The sequence below is a fragment of the Pestalotiopsis fici genome (genome assembly GCF_000516985.1).
Source record: "Pestalotiopsis fici W106-1 unplaced genomic scaffold PFICI_Scf_9, whole genome shotgun sequence".
Lineage (NCBI taxonomy): Eukaryota > Fungi > Ascomycota > Sordariomycetes > Amphisphaeriales > Sporocadaceae > Pestalotiopsis > Pestalotiopsis fici.
The window spans coordinates 1,295,981-1,316,331 of NW_006917099.1; the positions used below are offsets into that span (position 1 = coordinate 1,295,981).

The window sequence follows — 20,351 nt, forward strand, 5'->3', positions numbered from 1 at the left end:
GAAATGCGTGTCGTCGTCGCACCAGGATTATGTTACTAGTTGTTTGGTGATGGGGAAGAAGAGGAGAGAGAATAAATGTGTGCGACAGCGGTGAGAAATCCGTCAGCAGGATTGCTTAGCGATACGGAGAATAATGTACAGACCCAGCCAGGCAAGCAGAATCACATTGCTCCAAAAGCGAAATGCGCGCGACACACTGGCTGTAAGGTCCGAGTCCGGATCGGGGCCGTCAAAATTGGGCTGGTCTATTCCCCAGGGACCCTGTGACTGTGGAGAATGCTGACCTCGGTAGATTGACGGGGGATCCGGGGCAACCAAAAAGCGAACAAAGAGACAGGATCAACGGGCTAGGATCCAGGTTCAGCGTTCAGCTAGATTCCATAAGGATCAGTAGTGGCTTGCCCGAGTTTACACTCCGCCGGACCGTAGGCGGAGTACCAAGTCGGGCGGCGGCTCGTTCTTGTCCCTAGATTCGTATCCCTGAGCACAATCTCCATGGAAAGAGTCAAGCCTTGCTGTTTCGCAATTTGGCACCATTCATTCATTGAGCCATTCACTGGATATCCGTCGGATGATTCAGTTTCTTGGATTTTCAGTGCCGATCTCGCCCAGCAACCAAGCCCATAATGCTGGTCCATGGGGTGACTGGAGGGTCCAACTCTGCAACTAGTCTCACAAGGGACTAACTTGCCGATAGACATATTCCCCGTCATATCCGCCGGCATAGAAGATGGAGAAGGAGGAGAAAGAAAATAGTCGCAGTGTTCGGCCTCTTGTTTCCAGAGAATGATACAACACACGAATGCTAAGAGGAGAAGATGGCCTAGAATTGACCCAAGTGAGATTGTAACGAGAATGGGAGAGGATAGCGCAAGCTTCAGCTTCTTTCCCTTTGCTGATATTTTCTCACTTGCACCTTCCGTCGACTCCCTCTGCCATGGGCACGCACTTTGGCACTGCCCATGTACTACTGTAACTTAGAAAAATCTGAGATTGCAGAAAAGCTTGGTTGTATCCAAACAGACTAGGACTATCCAGTCATTACATGATTTGCGATCACTGTGTGTTTGAGCTGAAAGTTGGCTTTGAGCTTACAAAAGCTTGGTTCAACCACCAGAGTAATGTTCATCCAATCCCACGATGGAAATTGTTCAGCGTCAAGGAGGCAAGTCCAGGTCGGCCGGCTCCTAGACTGGCCCTAGTTCTGTTAGGCATTCCCCCGCCATCCACAGAGGAGCCGCCCGTCAATTGCGGGGGGCGCCCCTCTTCCGCAGCGCCTCAGCGGCTACGTACGAACATGACCAAAACGAAATCCTCTTGCCCCACGTTGGTGGCGCACTTTACTCTGTATTAGAAATTGTCAGATAGTGGACTATGGTTCCCATACACTGGCGTGTGCTTAAGCACACGGATTAACACTATAGTATCTAGATAGATATACGGGACTTTCCGGGGATTAGCCGGGGCCACTTAAATAAGCGTATATTTTATTAAAATTAAAAAGCGCAAAATATAAATTAATATATTATATAATTAATATTAATATTAAATTAATTTAAATTTTAATAGGAAAATATTATTTTAATTAATAATTAAAAATTTTAATGCTTTTGCCGAAGCTATAAAAATAATAATTACGAAAAAAGCCGGAATCGGCTTAACGGTATTATTAAAAATAACCTTTAATTAAAATAATTAGGAATATACGTTTTAAATTTAAGCATAAATTACCGGATTAATTAATTACCTTAAAAATAAAACGACTTTAATTAAAACTTTAATCGAACCGGATATTAAAAAAATTAAATATATAAAAACCGCGATAGCGATTTTCGAAATTATAAACGAAAGCGATAATCCGAATATTTAAAATAAAAAAAATAAAGAATAAATAATAACGGATTTTACCGAAAAAAGTTAAAAATCGTTTAATTTTAATTATAATTATTATAAAATAAAAAAGGCTATATACGCTAAATAATATATAGCGATTAAAAAGATTACGAAATAAATAATTATTACGATTTTTTTAGATTTTTTTTTTATATATTATTTAATTAACGAGCCTTTATATAAATAATACGAAAATTTTAAAGCTTATTATAATAAATTAGCTTTAAATAATAAAAAAAAGCAAAAAAATAATATTTCGAAGCTTTTAAACTTTTAAAAATATTAAAAAAAGCTATAAATTAGGTTAATAAATAAAAAATAATTATAGCGAAAGCCTAAATAAAGCAAATAATTAAAATATAAAATAATTCGGTTTAAATTATAAATTTTTTAAATACCGTTATTTTAATTATATTATAATAGGCTGCTTTTTATTAAATTTATAAAAAATAAAATATTTTAAATAAAAATTTAAAATATCGGATAATAAATAATAATTTTTATAAAAGCTTAAATATTTAATAACCGATTAAGCCAAAAATTAAAAAAAGCGCTTTTATAATTTACGCTAATAAAGCTAATAAATAGCCTTAAAACGGATAAAATAAAAACGCTTATTTTATTAAAAATTAAATGCTTTTCCGATTAAATACGGCTAATTTATATAAAAAAAGGGTAAATAAATTATTTATAATAAAAAGCAAAAAAATATTAAATATTTTATTTATTATTTTTTTTACGCTTTTAATTTATATTTTTATATATTTTTTAAAAAAGCCTATTTAGGTTTCGTTTTTAAAAATAAAATATAAATATAAATAAATAAAATTTTTAAAAAAGATTTTAATTTATAAAAATAGGTTTGTAATATAAAAAGGATTAAAATCAGCCGAATTAGTATATTATAAATAATTAAAAACGAATTATTTCCGATTAATACGGATTAATAAGACGGACGACTAATAGCAAACGTATAAAGTAATTTTATAATATTTATAAAAAATTACCTTTTGCGCTATTTAATTATTTTAAATTTAGTAATAATAATTTTAATTATAAATATAAAATAAAGCTTATTAATTATAAATAAATTTTTAATTACGATTTTATTTAATTAGGCGATCGGAAATTATTTATTTATAAATATAATATAATAATTATATAATTTAGATTTAAAATATTATTATTAAATAATATAGCCTATTATCCTAAATTGCTAATTATATTAATATTATTCCGTTAATTATAAAAATAAAGATATTATTAGGATAATAAAAATAATCCTATAATATTACGCAAAAAAAAAATAAATTTTTAATTAGTATATTTTAAAATTAATACGGATAATACGTTTTTAAATATAGATTTTACGAATTATTTTTAGCGTTATTTGCTATTTACCGAAAAAAATATATAATATAAATAAAAAGGCTATTATTAATTAAAAAAGCTATACGATAATATTATAAAATAAGATATTTAGGCCCGGTAGCTTTCGAATATTTTATTTATTTATTTTAAAAAGTAAAAATTAAAAGACTAATTATAATAAAATATAAAGCCTGCGTATTTATAAAAATTACGCGCTAATTATAGCGAGCGCTACGGCTAATTAACGAAAATTATAGTAAACGATTAGCTATAAATTTTTATAATTATATTAAAAAAATCGAAAATTATATATTTTAAATATTAATTATTTATCGGTAAACGGGATATATATAAAATTATTATTTTACGGAAAAAATTATTATTATATTAATTAACGTTTTCTAATCGTTTTTAAATATAATAAAAACTTAATATAATATTAAAATTAAAATTATCGAATACGATAACGAAATTACCAAAATTAAATAGGTAATTAGAAAATATTTTAAAAATAAATATATTAAATTTAAGCCTTTAATATTATATATATAAATTTAAAATAAAGCTATTAAACGTTTAAAAAATATAATTAAAAAAAATATATAATATATACCGGCATAAAACTCCTTTATTAATTTTAGCCTAAAATCGGTAAAACCGCGGTATACCTATATAATTATATACCGAATTATAATTTCCGATAGCGTATATTATATATAAAATTTTATAAAATAATTACGAAAGCAAAAAAAATCCTAAATCCGAGCTATAAGCCTAATTAAATTTATTTTAAAGTATTCGGATATAAAGCGTACGTAATAACGCTAACGGTATAATAAAAATTCGGCCGTTTATAGCAATTAGCATTTAAGGCATAAATAAAATATTTAATCGGATATAGGTTATTTAATATTTATAAAATTTAAATTTTTAATTAAAATAAATTAATTAATACGAAAAATATAATTATAAATAAAAAAAAATTATGCGACGGAAAATAGGATATATTTAAAAACGAGCTTTTAAATATTAATATTTAGTTTATCGCCGATTTTATAATTAATTACGTAATATTTAAGGATAAGATTTTATAAAAATTAAAAAGTAAAAAAACCGCCGTAAAAAATATCCTATTAAGCGATAATTAAAATAATTAGGAAAAAAATAATAATTAAAAAAATAAGGAAATAGCGCTAAATAAAAGGGATAAATAATACTTTTTTATTACCGCGAAATTTGCCTTTTAAATTTTATTATAAATACCTTTATTAGCCTTATTAATATATAATATAAAGGCAATTATAATTAAAAATACGGCGTTATTAAAAAAAAAACCTAAAATAATCCTATAGCAAATAGCTTTTTTAATTAATTATAAAGCTATTTCTAAAATAAAATAAAATAATAATTAAAACAATAAAACGAAACTAAAACGCTTTTTTCGTTAAAAAATAAAAATTTATAAAACGGAAATTTTAGCTTTCCTTAAATAATATTATAAATTATATTATTATCCGTTTAATAAATTATTTTTTTAAATAAAAATTAATTATTTATAAAATTATAAAAATATATAATTTTAAATCGAAATTAATAAAAAAGATTTACGAATAAAAAACAAATAAATCTTTAATTATATATAAATATGTATATATAAATTTAATAAGCACGGGAAATTTTAAAAATATAAAGCAAAATTCGTCGTTTACGGTAATTAATAGGCGAAATTTTAAAATTAGGAAATTTACGCGGCTATATTAATTAAAAAATTATTTCGCATTTTAATCGCGATTATAGCAAAATTCGATTTTAAATTAATATAATATAACGTAATAAACGCGTTTATATACGCTTTTATCGATTAAAATATATTTATAAAAATACCGGATAAATATCGAAAAAAAAATATTATATTATTATTAAATAAAATATTTTATAAATTACGGATATTATTATTATTATAATAAAAAAAGTTTATAAAAATTTTGGCCGAAATCGGTTATACCTAAATATTATATAAGCTTTACGTATTTATTAATAAAAAAATACTAATTTTTTTTTTACGTTAATAACGTAATTATCGCATATAAAAATAAAAATAAAAAAGCTATTAATTATTTAATATAATATTTTATAAAAAAATATAAAATTAATAATAGCGAGTTAATATAATAATTTTTCGGGATAAAAATAATTAAAAATCGTATATTTAAAATAATTTAATTATTTTAAAAGGCTTATTTTAAAAAAATCGCTAAATTTATAAATAAATAAAAAATTTATACGACGCTAATAGGCTACGAAAAATTTATACTTTAATTAATTATAACGCTTTTATATAAAATATAAAAATATTAAAAAAAAATCGGATTATTATTATTTGCGGCTATATTTACGAAACTAAATATTATATTTATAATAGCTAAATTAGCTTAATTTTTTAATAATTTAAGCTAAATATATTAAAAAGCTATTAATCGAGCTTTAATTTACCTAATTAATATTAAAGAATTTTCGCTTAAAATCGGAAAATTTTTTAATTTAATAATTATTAATAATATATTATTTGCCGATAATAATATTAATTATAAAAATATTTAAATATTCGCTATAAAATTATTCGGAGAATTAATTAATTAGCGATTAAATAAATAAAATATAATTATTATTTTTATTATAAAAGCTAAATTATTTATTTTAGCATAAACTGCTAAAAAAATATTATTCGTTAGCCGATTATTAAAGGAATTATCGATATAACTAAATAATAGTATTATTATTATTAAATATAATAATAAGCAGATTATTAATTTAATTAACGCCGAAATCGCGTTATTAAAAATAAAACTCCGTTATATAAATATTTATAATTATTAATTACGGCAAAAAGCCTAAAAAAAGATTAAAATTATTTATAAACCCTTAAATAAAATAATAATAAATAAATTAACGAAAAGCTTATTAATAAAAAAATAATAAAATTTTTTATAATAAATAAAATTTAAAATTACTTATCGTAATTAAAACGAATAACCTTAAAAAAAGCTATATTTTATTAATTAGTAATTTTAATTTAAATATAGCTAAATTTACGATAAATCGTAAATTTAAAAGGGTATATTAAATAATAAATTATAATTTTTATATATTAGCGTATATTTAAATATACGGATTAATATTATAATATCTAAATAAATATACGGGACCTCCCGGGGATTAGCCGGGGCTACCTAAATAAGCGTATACCTTATTAAAACTAAAAGGCGCAGAATATAGATTAATATATTATATAATTGACACCAATATTAGACCAGTTTAAACTCCAATAGGAAAGCACCACCTTGATCAACAGAAATCATGAATGCTCGACTTGCCTTTTGAACAAAACGTCAACAAGGCAAGCGGTTCATTCATTGACTGTTTCCAGATACTCTCGAGTAGAATAAATCATCAGTATTTTGTTTTCCAACGAGGGAACAGACTACGTGCAATTTTCAAGATGCTGATGGCTTTGGCGGATCTGTCATGTCTTACTTTTTACGTTGTTTCCGTGGCACCTAATCTGGACCAGTCACGATACAGCCAGAAACTTGTGCGCTGGATGAAACAACAGCTTGAACTGTTTGAGGGCATACTCTGGGTCCCGTATCCTGTCAAATATTCAAGTCATTGTCAATACCTCAAGATACATAAGCGGAGCTGTGGCTGAGGCTGGAAATCAAACTTTCATGGTATGCTCGGTGATGCCAAGGGACATTTATATGTGCTTCATCTCAATGGTTACGTATTATGGTGGGTGTCTTTATGGTCCTTGAAGCTAGGAATTGTTAATTTCGTGATCCCCCGAATGGAATACTGATCTTGGATGGATGGCATTCTGCCAATAACCATGTTACGGGCCGACTACCGAGGCCGATCGCCGATTAGGGCCGTCCTAGCCTTGCTAGAGAGTCGCGCAAAGGGCACGCCTGTTCCCAAAGACTCGCTTGTCCAATGACATTCAAAATAGGAGGATGGACAACACTTTGCTGTCTATTGTCGCCAGCCTATCTTCTTGTGAGGTGCCTGATAAGATCACGTCGTTGTTTCTTTTCTGTCCTCGAGCTCGGTGGCCCGTGGCTACGCGACTCGTCCAGTTGGGGCCTAGTATAAACGAAATTTCTACGTCATCGTGGCCATTCGATTCCTGGCTCATCACTTTTTGTGACGGCCCACGATTGCATTATCTTGAGCTTTCAATGTCGCGGCAGAGATTGGGTCGGCCAATTGAATAAAATACTCATGCCACAACTCGGTTAGATGTGCAACACGCAAATCACCGCCCATCTCTATCAGCTCGCTGAAAGAGGGTTCTTATTGATCGATCAACGCAGGTCATCCTGGCAATCTGGCCTGCAGAATCTCATCACAACAGGCCGCTAGCCAGATCCTACATTTCCCAAAGGCCTGGGAACCTCGAGCAAAAACGCGGCCATTGGACAGAACCCCACCAAAATTCAAGCACGCCATCGATAAAGTTTACCTCGAACCACGTTTTGGTGTGTCACTGAGAGCAAAGAATAAAAATGTTCGCAAGGTTTAGGCAAGACTTGGTAATCGCCGTCTTGTCTTGGAATGGCAATGGCGTGGCTTTGGCCCCCTGTGTATCCATTTTGGCCGCGTACATGACAGGAGCCAAAGATGGTCGCTCCGATGGCGTGCTCACGAGGCTGAAGAAAAGAATGAAAATATGGGAAATAATGATTGAATTATGGACTGGATTGCCTGGACACGGCCTCTTTTCATTATCAAAGAACCCCCCCGGTCTTGTGTCCCCAATTTTTGTGATTCCTACAGGTACGGCTAACCCGAGCTAAGCTGTCGTTTCTCTAGGATATGCACCAGGTTCCTTGAATAACAGGCACGTTACAGCACCTTGTTCGAGTCGCCCGAACCTGTCGCCGCTAGTTTTCTTGGATTTGCTCGTTCTTTTAAACTCTCTCTTTCCATCTACCAGATACACCAAGTAGTCTTTTTCTGCAGCAGCATCCATCCTCTTGCGCATATTCTTTTCTTGGCCAGCGAGGTGCCTAGAGGTATATATAAGCTACCGGCCAAGACCTGAATTCGAAAGACCCCCATCATCTCCTAGATACATATCTCGACCCAGATAGCACTTTCAACGCCACCCGTTGCTACAATTTGTATCGTGATCGCATTTGCTTATCGGGCATCGCTTGTGCAATCCGCATATTTGCTTCGACCGCTGTCTTCCTGCCATGGCTTTCGACACGGCTTCTGATCCCCCTTCCAAGGGGATCGCTGATGAGCGAGGCGCCAATCTTGTCGCCGAGCCAGGTATCCCGCGAGGTCGCGCCGCCTGGTTTGGCGGCCCCAATGTTCGAATTGGCCCGCGCATTGCACCTATAGTCGCCCCCATTGGCTCCGAAACTGCCGCCACATCAAGCAGCGATCTCAGCAATGCCGAAGATATCATGCTCAAGCAAAAGAGTGACGAGGAGAATTGCGCTATCCAGTACCGCACTTGTAGTTGGCAAAAGGTGCGTCCATCATCTTGGCTCCCCCGACAAGAGATCCTCCCGTCCCGCCCAGACGGCAGCCAAGGCATGGCATTGCGCTAATCTCCAGATCTCAGACTGCTGCACTCTTATTCTCCGAATACATTTGTTTGGTATGTACCTTAAATTTCGAGTAAAAAGAAAACAAAACTTTGGTTATTGTCATATTATGACGAACGCCGGGACATGCATTTGCCGACATGAACATGACTAACCATTTTATAGGCCATTATGAGTTTTCCCTGGTCATACAGTGTTCTTGGCCTGGTGCCTGGGTGAGTATCAACTCCAAGTCAACACTTTCGGCGACAGGTACCTAATATTCCACAGACTCATCCTCACTGTTGTACAGGCTCTGCTCGTCCTCTACACGTATGGTTTTCCCAGACACACACTTTCCCGGGCGGTAATGCTGACATGATTAGTTCAATCATCTTGTGGGAGTTTTGTTTGAGACATCCCGAGGTTCGCGACGTGTGTGATATCGGTCAAATGCTCTTTTGGAACCAAAAATGGGCTTGGTGGTTTACAGCCGTCATGTTTGTTTTGAACAATACCTTTATTCAGGTTAGCAATGAATCTCGACCTTTTGCTGCGTTCCGTATTAACAATCGCAGGGCCTTCATGTTCTCGTTGGAGCCAAGTACATCAACACCATGATTGGTTCGGGGGATCCAGGCGTGTCTTGCCAGACTGTTTCTTTTGGAATCATCGTTGCCCTCATTTCTTGGCTCTGCTCTCTGCCTCGAACATTCGACATGCTTTCCAAGCTAGGAACTGCTTCAGCCTTTTTCACGTTCATCTCGGTCATTCTAGCCACCATTTTTGCCGCCATTCAAGCTCACCCGGCCACATATACCGAAGAATTGGGCAATCCAATCGTCACGGCCATTCCAATTGCCGGTACAACCTTTGTCTCTGGTCTCAATGCGTTTCTCAACATTAGTTATACTTTTATCGGTCAAATTACGCTGCCCAGTTTCATTGCCGAGATGAAGGAACCCAGAGACTTTCCAAAGGCTTTGTGGGCCTGCACGATTCTCGAAATCCTCGTCTTCAGTATCGTGGGAGCTGTTGTGTATGCCTATGTTGGCAACCAGTACATGACTGCGCCTGCATTTGGATCGCTCGAACCCCTGTTCAAAAAGGTTTGTGGAATTATACTGTTATTCCTCTCCTGTGAAAGATGCTGACTGGGTCCAGATTTCATTCTCATTCATGATCCCGACATTGATCTTTCTGGGCGTTCTTTACGCCTCGGTTTCGGCCCGGTTCATCTTTTTCCGCATCTTCCAAAACTCTCGCCACAAGAATGAACATACCGTGGTTGGCTGGGTCAGCTGGTCTGGAATTCTTTGCAAGTACCCCGGTTCTAACCTTGACACATTTTTCTAACCCTCTTGTAGTGGCCACCTGGATTTTGGCTTTCATTATTGCCAACGTTATTCCATTCTTCAGCTCATGTTAGTACATCTCTCAGACTTACCAGCGGAAAGCTAACTTGACCAGTGCTCTCTCTCATGTCTTCGCTTTTTGACTCATTCTTTGGCTTCATCTTTTGGGGAGTGGCATACTTTCGCATGCGACGGGCCGATGGATCGGTTGCCATTACGGGAGATCGCTCGTTCCGTGGCTGGTTTGAGGGTGCGCTCAACATTGTAAGTCTCTGGAATCAAACTCAAACAACCATTACTAACCTCACAGATTATAATCATTACTGGATTCTTTTTCTTGACCGCCGGAACATATGCTTCAGTCGAGGGCATATTACTTGAATTCGAAGCCGGCACCGTCGGCAGCGTTTTCCAGTGCACGAGTAATGGTATTTAAAAAGTCGAAATGGTACATTATATGCGGAGATTACAGCGTCTGCTTTGTGGGACTGAGTGACCATGGTTCAGGACATGAGCAGCAAGACTTGAAAACCATGACCTTGTCGGAGCAAGTGGAAACAGCATTGAACCACTGCATCAGGGACTTATAGTAATAAACAAGAAAGTCAATATTGGTGAGCTCTTATGATCAATCGCCAAATGCATCTAGTGGATGCAGACCTGGACTTTAACATCCGGCAATCGGCGACATCATTTAAAAGTCAACACTCTGCTGCTGGCATTCCCTCTCCTGCATTTTATCGAGACAACAGTCCCTCCGCAGACCCTTATAGACAATGCGCACAAGGCATGCGCTAAGACGGTGTCGAGATGTGTGCCGTGCGGATATTCAACGATGAGAGTCATTCAAACATTGGACTTTCCAGCGCACTCTCACATGGTCCTGGCCAGTTCCTACAGAAGCCCGAATCCGTCCATCTCAATTTTGAACACGGGCTTTCGTAAACAAAGCAGTAGGCGACCTGTTTCACTCAATCCATCTGAGGAAATTGACGCCAGAGTGTGTTCCTGATCGTTCAGTCATTATTCAGATGAAGCACCTGATCTCACCGGCCGAGTGTTCCCCCAAAGAATCACTATGGGACGCACTCTCCTCCAAACAAGAAGAGGTGTAGGAATTACTATCCGGATATGCTACTTTCTCTACAGTACAATCCTTCGCTTCCAGATACCAAGTCGACTTTGTCATGTCCCTTGTCGAGCCGATAAGGAGCGCGACAGCGGTTGAGAATGCAGTCGGGAAGTCGGTCAACTAATGAGTGCCAGGGGACTTGTATGCTAGTGTCAGACGAACCTAGGAAACTCACAGATCGACATTATCACATTTATGGAACAACTTTCCATTGAGAATAACAATCTGCCGCCAACAAGCACTGGTTCGACCTTGTATTGTTTATATTCGCCAACCCATGTGTATGCTGGTCATGATGTGACAGCGCCATCAGCCACATGCGAATATCAACGTTTCCAAGATAAACCTGCCATTTCCTCCTGCATAACAGGAGGAAAGTACCACTAAACACAGGTATAGGCGCCATCTATGATCAAGTCTGAGCCGCTCGTGTAGCTAGATGCATCCGATGCTAGGAACAAATACACTCCCTTCATCTCGTGGGGCTGACCTTCCCTGCCCATGGGTATTTTGTCCTTCCACGTATTCTTTGTCTCAGCGGATGCAAAGGTCGATATCTCCGTTTCGATATAGCCGGGTGATACACTATTTGCCCTTGCATACTGACACCACTCCACTGCCAGGGACTTGCCTGCAAGAAATGATTAATCCTCTGCGAGATCAAATCCGCGGTTGAACGTGGCGTTTTACAGAATGAGGCCCAGAATAATTGACAAAGGATGGAAAATACTGACATAGATGAGAAACAGCTGCTTTCGATGCGTTGTAGGCAGCTTGTACTGATGGGATGTTTACAATATGTCCGCTCATGCTAGCTGTTGCAATGAAGCTACCGTAGCTGTAGTTGTGCAGCTTGTTTCCAAACACATCTGTACCTGTGCACATCTGGCGCTTCCACACTTTGCCGTACGCACGGGCGCAGTAAAAGACACCGTCTGGGTTGATTGACATGACATCCCGGTAGTGCTCTAGCGGACCTTCGATCACTGGTCCCTTGGTCCATGGAATACCCGAGTTGGCGACAAAGATATCAAGTCGACCATTAAACTCCTTGATCTGCTCATTGACCGCTGTCTCGACATCATCCGCCATGGTCACGTCAATCTTGTAGGCGCGGCCTGTGAGGAGGGGGAAGGGTTAGTCATGAGTTGATTTTGGCATGGAGGGATCCATCTCAGCTGCTCTTACACTTGACACCATACTCCCTCTCAATGGCATCTGCCTTTTTCGGCGCTTCGTTGTTGCTGTGATACCATATTGCTACATTGGCGCCAGCCTCAGCATATGCTTCGACGACGGCAAAGCCTATCCCAGAGCCACCACCGCAAACAATGGCAGTCCGCCCCTTCAACGAGAGCAAGGGAAAAACCCTCGTCTCAGTTGGAGCAACTGTGGATTAAAAGAATTTAAGGTAAGCGTAAGGAAGTTTTCAACACATAAATGGGTTTTCCAGAGGAAAGGATCCCTCACCTGTGTTGCCATGAGTAAACTTGCCGTCCTTCATTTGTCCAATGCAGGTCAAGGTGAGGCCTAAAATCCGGAGGAAAAAGGGTAAAGAAAATACAAGAGGGTTCCTAGTTCATCCGTTTAGATGTGCTTGAGTTTCCTCGCCCAAGAATCTGAACTCGTTTATGGTTTCATGTGGGTGATGAATCGCACCTTGGGTTATAAACATACTGTAAAATGCTACTACAGTATGTAGTACGGAAACAAACACGAGTCTACAAGTATCCATCCACCTATAGTAGTCGCGTCCACAGAGACGACCCACATGATATCGCAATGTTCCTTGGTACCCACGGCTGTCGGCAGCCATGAAGATCAGACCAGCTCATATGCCGTTCCCCGTCGGGATAATGGGACCGAGAACAGGAAAAAAAGAAAGAGAAGAAGAACCAGCGGGTTTTCTCTTTGGAATAATATACCCCAAAAACAACCTCCTCATTCCGACAGCAACACCACGCACCGCTTATCGCACTGCGCACTGGAAAAAAAAAAAAAAAAAAGGCCATGGGTCGCAAGAGGACTGCTTGTACTGCTTGTGCTGCGATTAAAGCTGCATGCAACAAGGGCCGCCCGTGTTCGCGCTGTGGAAGGCTATCGCTATCTTGCCAGTACGTGCAGGGTGACACAATTGTCTATACAGGCCCCGAGGCCGGACCGCAGGGCGCAGAGGCGATCCTGCGACGGTCCAAGGCAGCTTGTTTGAATTGCCGTCGACAACGGAAAAAGTGCGACGAGCAGAGGCCCAAGTGCGGCAACTGTAGTCGACTTCAGCTACGGTGCGTCCTCCCGCCCCAACAGCAGCGGCCCTCTCCCAGCTCGGAGTTGGCCGTTTCTGCACCGGCCGAGGACGGACACAAGCGACGACTGCATTTTGCGTTGTTCGCAGATTGGATCGGCCTTGTGGAATACGAGGCCGAGCCTGCGCCGTTGACGTCGTCGACATCTGTTGCATCCGTCAGCCCCGCCCTCGTCGACTTGCCTATACCATCCCGCGCAGAACATGCAGCTTATGCCACTTTCCTGCCCTCAACGGCATTGAATAATTTGACAGGCGTCAAGCCAGGCTCACTTGTATCGTGTGATATTGGCGAACGACACCTGTGGAATCACTTTATCCTGTCGGTGGCGCGTGTTCTTGTCAACAGTCGCGACGACGCCCGCAATCCATTCCTAGCTGTCGCAGTCCCCATGGCTTTGGACAGCTTCTTGGTGCGGCACGCACTGCTAGCACTCTCAGCTTGCCACCTAGGTCGCGTATATTCCAGTTTCCGTCACGACCTGCAAAAGCACCGGCGTACTGCCCTTGCAGTGCTGAAAGAAGAGATGATGGCGCTGTCGCAAGACTGTGACCTCGAAGAGATACTCATGGGAACGATGCTCTTACTCCTTACCGAGGTGCGTGTACATTTACATTCGTGGAAGCACCTAGGTTGCCGCCCGAGAACTGATCACTTGGGTTTGCCTCCAGATCTGTGATAGCACATCCAAGAAGTGGTTGCTCTACCTGCGAGGCGCGCACACGCTGTTGGCAATGCTACCTACTACTGTTCATGAGTCACGAGGCTCGCATATGCTATTGACTAAACTCTATAACCATGTGTGTTGTATCGCAACTATCACCTCCAATAATGTACCCGATGCCATTGAGTTTCAATCGGATCTACTCCGGTCAGAACTGGATGGGCAAGACTGTATATTTGGAGTACACGGTCTCCATCGCCTCTTACCATGTATTCGAAAGATGAAGTTCGACTTGGACCATGAGCCGTCATTAGCAACAGACGGTGTATTCCAAGCACATATTTGCAAGATCGAGCTTGAAATACAGAGTTGGGCACCCCACGATGCCGTAAATGATGGATTGCGGTCCCAAGACATTAGAGCTGCTGCCTTTTGTACCCAATGGGCCTTGATCCTTTATCTCAACCAGACACTTCGGCGCCTGAAAAGCAACGATGTCCAAATCTCAAAAGCAGCGGATACAATCATTTCGGCACTCTCCCTGATACGTCTAAGCTCGGAAGTAGAAGCACATTTGTTGTTTCCGGTGTTCATGGCCGGAGTGGGTAGCGTCACCAAAGCAAACCGTCTTACAGTGGACTATAGGCTGCGGGGGATGGCAAAGACTGTGGGGTTTGGTAACATCAATGTGGCTCATGGACTGCTGGAAAGCATATGGCAGCTTGCCAACCAGGGTGAATGGACAGACTGGGATGAGCTGATGCAGGCTGAGTGTCCAATCTTGGTATTATTTTGAGTTAACTTGAGTGCATGCAAACTGCCATTTGACAAGGACGGAGTAGATCCATGCCACGTGATAAACACTATGGTCTGGAACAAGGGAAGAAAGAATCAGCGGGGCAACGAGGTGGTCGCTGCAAACCCGAGAGCAGTCACTGCTCTCGATAAGCCGTCGCTTACAATCTCCGGCGGGATAAGAAAGGGGCTGACGGAATTCATCACCTGCCACGGGGCGGTCTGGCTTTTCCTCCCTGCGGTTCTCTCTGAATGTCCGTGGATCGCTAGACTGATGATCGTAGCATATGAACCATGACGGCATAGGACGTCTTGTTCGTGGATGCGGGAATACAAACTTGCACTTTGCTCGCCAAAGAGTGTATTACAATTTTGATTTTCTCTTTTTTCCTCGATCAAGCTTCCTACAAGTCGCTTTCATCTTTCTCAAGACCAAGGAACTCGGATCAACCTATAGGTTCAGTCATCAAAATGGCCGTCGGAGCCTCCACAGCTTCCATCATCCGAACCGATGACAGCCATATCCTGGAAACGAGTAGCCTTGTTGGGCAAGACATCACGATGCAATCGCCATTCCCAGATATTTTAAGGTATGACCAATGTGGAGACTCGGGACTTTTCTACTAACTAGCATTACAGCGAAGACTATCCCGACTTTCGCGCCGAGATCTCAAAGAACAGGTTTGCGGTAATAAAAAATGCAGTACCACGAGAACGAGCAATTCAATATGAAGCAAAAGCACACGCATGGCTGAACTCTTTTGAAGCTGGCTTGGACCTCGATGACCCGTCAACGTGGTTGGCGGAGAACCTGCCACTCGCAAACAGCATTGGTTCTTATGCACACTATTGCGTCGCACACGAAAAGTTCGTCTGGGAAGCCCGGCAGGAGCCTGGAGTATTGGACGCGTTTTCCAAGCTGTGGGAGACGGACCGGCTGCTTGTCAGTTTTGACAGCCTGAATGTCACGCTTCCCAACCGCAGGGACACGCCTCGTCGCGAGCCTTGGGAGCATATCGATCAGAGCCCTCTACGCCGTGGCGTTCACTGCGTGCAGGGCATCATTAACCTCTCGCCCTCGGGCCCAGAGGATGGTGGCCTCGTAGTATTCCCGGGCTCGCACAAGCTAAACGACGAGTTTTTTGACGCCAAGTCTCGCACAGACAAGGAATCATGGCAGCCGCTCAAGGACGTCTACCTTTTCGGAGCCGACGAGTTGAAATGGTTTGCATCGCGGGGAGTTGTCGCGCACAAGGTCTGCGCAGAGCCAGGCGATCTCATCATGTGGGATAGTCGAACGATACACTACGGAGCGGAGCCTACCGAGAGGAGCTCTCAGATCCGAACGGTGATCTATGCGACTTACTCACCAGCGGCTCTTGCATCGCCAGACCAGTTGAAGCTGAAAAGGGAGGCCTTTCAGAGCTACAGCGGGACAAGTCATTGGCCGCACATGTATATCGTACCTCGAAGCAATATCCCATTGTTTCCCGACAGAACTGTAGATCCCAGAGGCAGAAATGAGCCTTTGGAGAAGCCCGAACTGACGGACAAGCTACTAAAGCTTGGTGGCATGAAGGACTATTAAAATGGGATGCCTCGGGGTAGAGGTTGAGTGAGCAATGGAGCTGAAATTGAAAGCCGTGGGCAACGGGAAAAGTGCCAGACTGTTGTTTACGACTACTCTTGTCCTGTTTGAAGGACCTCTTCATATTGTCCTATTGATCTTTTCTTGTTTCATTCTTCTGATTAACTCTTATGCGCACAACTGCATGACACGGCTGCCCTTTACGGACTTGATCACTTGTAATCTAATTGAGTAAAATACGGAATGGGAGTGATTGCAAAAGGAATTGCACCACTGTCGAGGTTCCACCTTGCTGATAAGACTCAAAATGCGTAGAGGTCAGCACAAGTTACGAATTGAAGATACTGCACAGAATACGGCCAGATGGAAGAATTCAAAAATGAAGAGGTGTGCCAATGTTGATGCCAAAGGGAACAAGCCCAGCCAGCGCGCTGCTCAAATCCATCACCCACCCTTCCGAGCGCTACATACGCTCCCACCATCAGTCGTGATCTTGCACTCCAGTGGCCCTGGCTTGGCAATGGTTAGTTCAGTTTGGCTGACCAGTGATATGGCAGGCATTGAGTATGCCGTCGGGATCCACAATTCTAAAAGAAAGCCGTCGGTACTCTACACTACTAACCCGCACGCAACTCTATCTAGCAGATAACGTGAAGCTTCAGTTGCAAACTTCAAAACCGGTTTGGGAGTACACATCCTTGTGTCTCCACCCTTGAATCTGATCCTCCTCATTTGTGCCTTTGTCAAGGACTGACTGCCGAGTCTGGATTGAGACAAGGGAGCGAAAGAACTGTGAGCGTAGCACGGGTGACCTTGTGATAAGCCAACCCACACGGCAGTCGTAGTCTTCTTAAATGCAAGATTATATGTAAGATATCTCTTTGTCTGTCCCACGCTTGAATAGTCAACAGGTATAATTTGACAGACAGCAGTGGCAGAAGTAAGCTGACTCGGCGTAGATTCAACTTGATCCAAATCATCATCACTCCGTACATTATACGCCTACCGCAGGTAGCCAAAATGATGGCGATTGCGTTGTGCAATCTCTTCAATACAGGCTCGCTCGGACCACTGCAGCCAAAGTCAAGTCGGAGCACAATCATCTTGCTTATTGCATCATGTTGTGTTTTTGCAACTGTGAGTACCTAAACATATTGCGGGAATTTCTTTAAACTTGGACAAGGCTGACCCCAAACCCAATTCAAAGACTCAAGGCTATGACTCCGCTCTAATGTGAGTAGATCTCGGCAATCACAAGCAAGCACCTCAGCAGTACCCAACCCAAACTAAATCTACTCGACAGGAACGGCATCAACATCATGCCGCAATATACCGAATGGTTTCAGCTGACCACGACGACTACTGCCCTCAACACGTGTGCCAGCTATATCGGTTGGGGGGTTGCGGCCTTGTTCATGGGCCCAGCTGTCGAGGCCGTTGGCCGCAAAGGCGGTGTCGTCATGTCCGTCATTCTCAAACTCATTGGAATCGCTCTCATGGCTGGGGCCCATAATGTCCTAATGTTTGTCATTGGTCGAATCATCCTTGGTTGGGGGACAGGCACTGCTGCCATTGGGGCCTCTACGTACGTCTATTAATCTCCCAGTCCCCCACAATGTAGTGGTAAGGAATACTTTGAATAGCTTTGCTAATATAGAGACTACAGTTGGTTAGCCGAAACTCTTCCGTCAAAGATTCGTGGGCTGGGACTGAGTATAACATATTCGGTCTACTTTGTTGGTATGTATACATCATTGAGACCATGAATCATGCAGGAATTGACCTCACTTTGTGTACCCCTTCATGCTGACATGACATCATGCAGGTGCTCTCATGGCATCCGGAGTTTGTATCGGAACCGAGTACATCGATGACGAGTGGAGCTGGCGCATTCCGTGCTTGCTTCAAAGCATATTTAGCATTGGATGCGTGTGTGTACTTTGGTTCACTCCAGAGTCGCCCAGATGGCTCGCATACCACGGCCGCGTGGACGAATCTCTGAAAGTCTTGGCGTCGATATATGCGGACGGCGACGCATCGAATACACAGGTCCTGCAAGAACACAAGGCCATTTTGGACCAACTGAATTGGGAGCGCAATAAAGGAAAAAAGCTCACGTATTCGGAGATATTCCGCACTCGTAATGCTTATAGACGCGTGGCCCTCGCCATGTCTGTGGCTATCATTGGAATGATGAGTGGTAAGGACTTGGTTATTTCACAAATACGAATGCGAACTAACTGTTGAAGGTAACAATATTGTTTCCTACTATCTAGGTGATATGCTGAATGGCGCTGGTATCTACGATGATACTACTCAACTCCAAATTGTATGTTCAAGTAATTTTCCCGTCACCTCTGTTGTACACCATCATGTTACTAAACGCAAAATTCATGATTATAGAATGTTATTTTAAATGCATGGTCACTTGTTTGCTCGCTCATCGGCACCTATTCCATGGATAAAGCTGGCCGCAAAACCCTCTGTCTGATTGCCTGCATTGGCATGACCATTTCTTTATTCTTGGTTGGTGCTTTGACAAAGTGTGAGTGATCCCAACTTTCCAAAATGGTAGTGAATGCTCTAACAAGTGACTAGGCACAAGTATATGGAACGGGCGAAAACCTGTCAGGTGCTTATGCAAATGTAGCCATGATCTTTGTTTTTCAAGGCTTCTACAGTGTTGGAATCACGCCGATTACGCAGCTGTACCCCCCTGAAGTGATGAATTATTCAATCAGAACAAATGGGATGGCCCTGTGGGCATTTTGTGTCACTGCGACTGGGTGAGGCTTGGGTTTTCTTTTTCTTGTCACATTTCCTCCCCTCTCGGTTCCGACAGTCTTCCATGACATTTTGTGTATCTTGGCTAATTTGCTCATCTTTTATAGACTTTTCACAACTTTCGTCTTCCCCTTTGGCTTTGCTGCTATTGGTTGGATAATGTACATGATCAACGCAGCATATGATGTTCTTCAGATTATATACGTGGCTTTGTATTGGGTCGAAACCAAGGGACTAACCCTTGAGGAGATTGACAATATCATGGATAGGATCAAGAAGCCCGCAGTGGCGGTTATTGATGGAATCCCAGGCGATGCAGGCTCACAGCTGCGCTCGAGCAAGATGAACATGGGTGCTGGAGTGAAAGAGATGGGCAAATTGGAGGAGTAGCAACTATTCCAAGTCGATGAGATTCTACCATGTGGTCTCCTTGGCGAAATATCTCGCATCGGTGTTTTTGTAGGTGCAAATGCATTCCTATTCTTTTTTTTTTTTTTCTTTTTTCCAATTTCCCAGCGTATGGACATGACGACGCCCGTTAGCGATTTGCAGCCCGGCATCAACACCATCAGGTCGGCCGAGCGTATACTTGAAAAGGTTTGGGAGCACCGGGATTTGGTGCATCTTGGCCAAGCATCGCCACAACAATGGCAAGATATCTCAAGCAATATGAACGAGTCATGTATACTTTATTGAAGTTTGATTTAGATTTTTAAAACAAAGCTTAGTTATATTTGTACGTTGTGCTGCACAAGTACACTCTGCTGAACATGACTATTGGGACTAAATCCACGACCGCATAATGAGTCGACGGAATGATGCACCGTATTTTAGACAGGCGAAATGCGTCGATCAGGGAAAGCTAATGA

At 40.6% G+C, this 20,351-nt stretch overlaps 5 protein-coding genes across 5 annotated transcripts; 4 read left to right on the forward strand and 1 right to left on the reverse strand.

Moving 5' to 3' along the window:
- Positions 1-8,522: 8,522 nt before the first annotated feature.
- PFICI_11800 (uncharacterized protein) lies at positions 8,523-10,652 on the forward strand (the record flags this gene model as incomplete). The annotated part of the gene is made up of 10 exons (XM_007840381.1): positions 8,523-8,804; positions 8,900-8,935; positions 9,048-9,097; positions 9,153-9,194; positions 9,248-9,389; positions 9,440-9,970; positions 10,026-10,191; positions 10,229-10,285; positions 10,332-10,480; positions 10,527-10,652. The coding sequence occupies 10 exons, from the start codon at positions 8,523-8,525 to the stop codon at positions 10,650-10,652; spliced, it is 1,581 nt and encodes a 526-aa protein (XP_007838572.1).
- A 1,079-nt stretch (positions 10,653-11,731) lies between these two features.
- On the reverse strand, positions 11,732-12,852 carry PFICI_11801 (uncharacterized protein; the record flags this gene model as incomplete). Its single annotated transcript, XM_007840382.1, has 4 exons — positions 11,732-11,979; positions 12,083-12,466; positions 12,537-12,737; positions 12,819-12,852. 4 exons carry the CDS (start codon positions 12,850-12,852, stop codon positions 11,732-11,734), a joined length of 867 nt encoding a protein of 288 aa, XP_007838573.1.
- Positions 12,853-13,358: 506 nt separating this feature from the next.
- On the forward strand, positions 13,359-15,111 carry PFICI_11802 (uncharacterized protein; the record flags this gene model as incomplete). The annotated part of the gene is made up of 2 exons (XM_007840383.1): positions 13,359-14,249; positions 14,323-15,111. 2 exons carry the CDS (start codon positions 13,359-13,361, stop codon positions 15,109-15,111), a joined length of 1,680 nt encoding a protein of 559 aa, XP_007838574.1.
- A 470-nt stretch (positions 15,112-15,581) lies between these two features.
- Positions 15,582-16,698, forward strand: PFICI_11803 (uncharacterized protein; the record flags this gene model as incomplete). Its single annotated transcript, XM_007840384.1, has 2 exons — positions 15,582-15,700; positions 15,750-16,698. 2 exons carry the CDS (start codon positions 15,582-15,584, stop codon positions 16,696-16,698), a joined length of 1,068 nt encoding a protein of 355 aa, XP_007838575.1.
- Positions 16,699-18,017: 1,319 nt separating this feature from the next.
- Positions 18,018-19,872, forward strand: PFICI_11804 (uncharacterized protein; the record flags this gene model as incomplete). The annotated part of the gene is made up of 7 exons (XM_007840385.1): positions 18,018-18,283; positions 18,365-18,438; positions 18,524-18,898; positions 18,948-19,027; positions 19,102-19,243; positions 19,304-19,484; positions 19,590-19,872. 7 exons carry the CDS (start codon positions 18,018-18,020, stop codon positions 19,870-19,872), a joined length of 1,401 nt encoding a protein of 466 aa, XP_007838576.1.
- Positions 19,873-20,351: the final 479 nt, after the last annotated feature.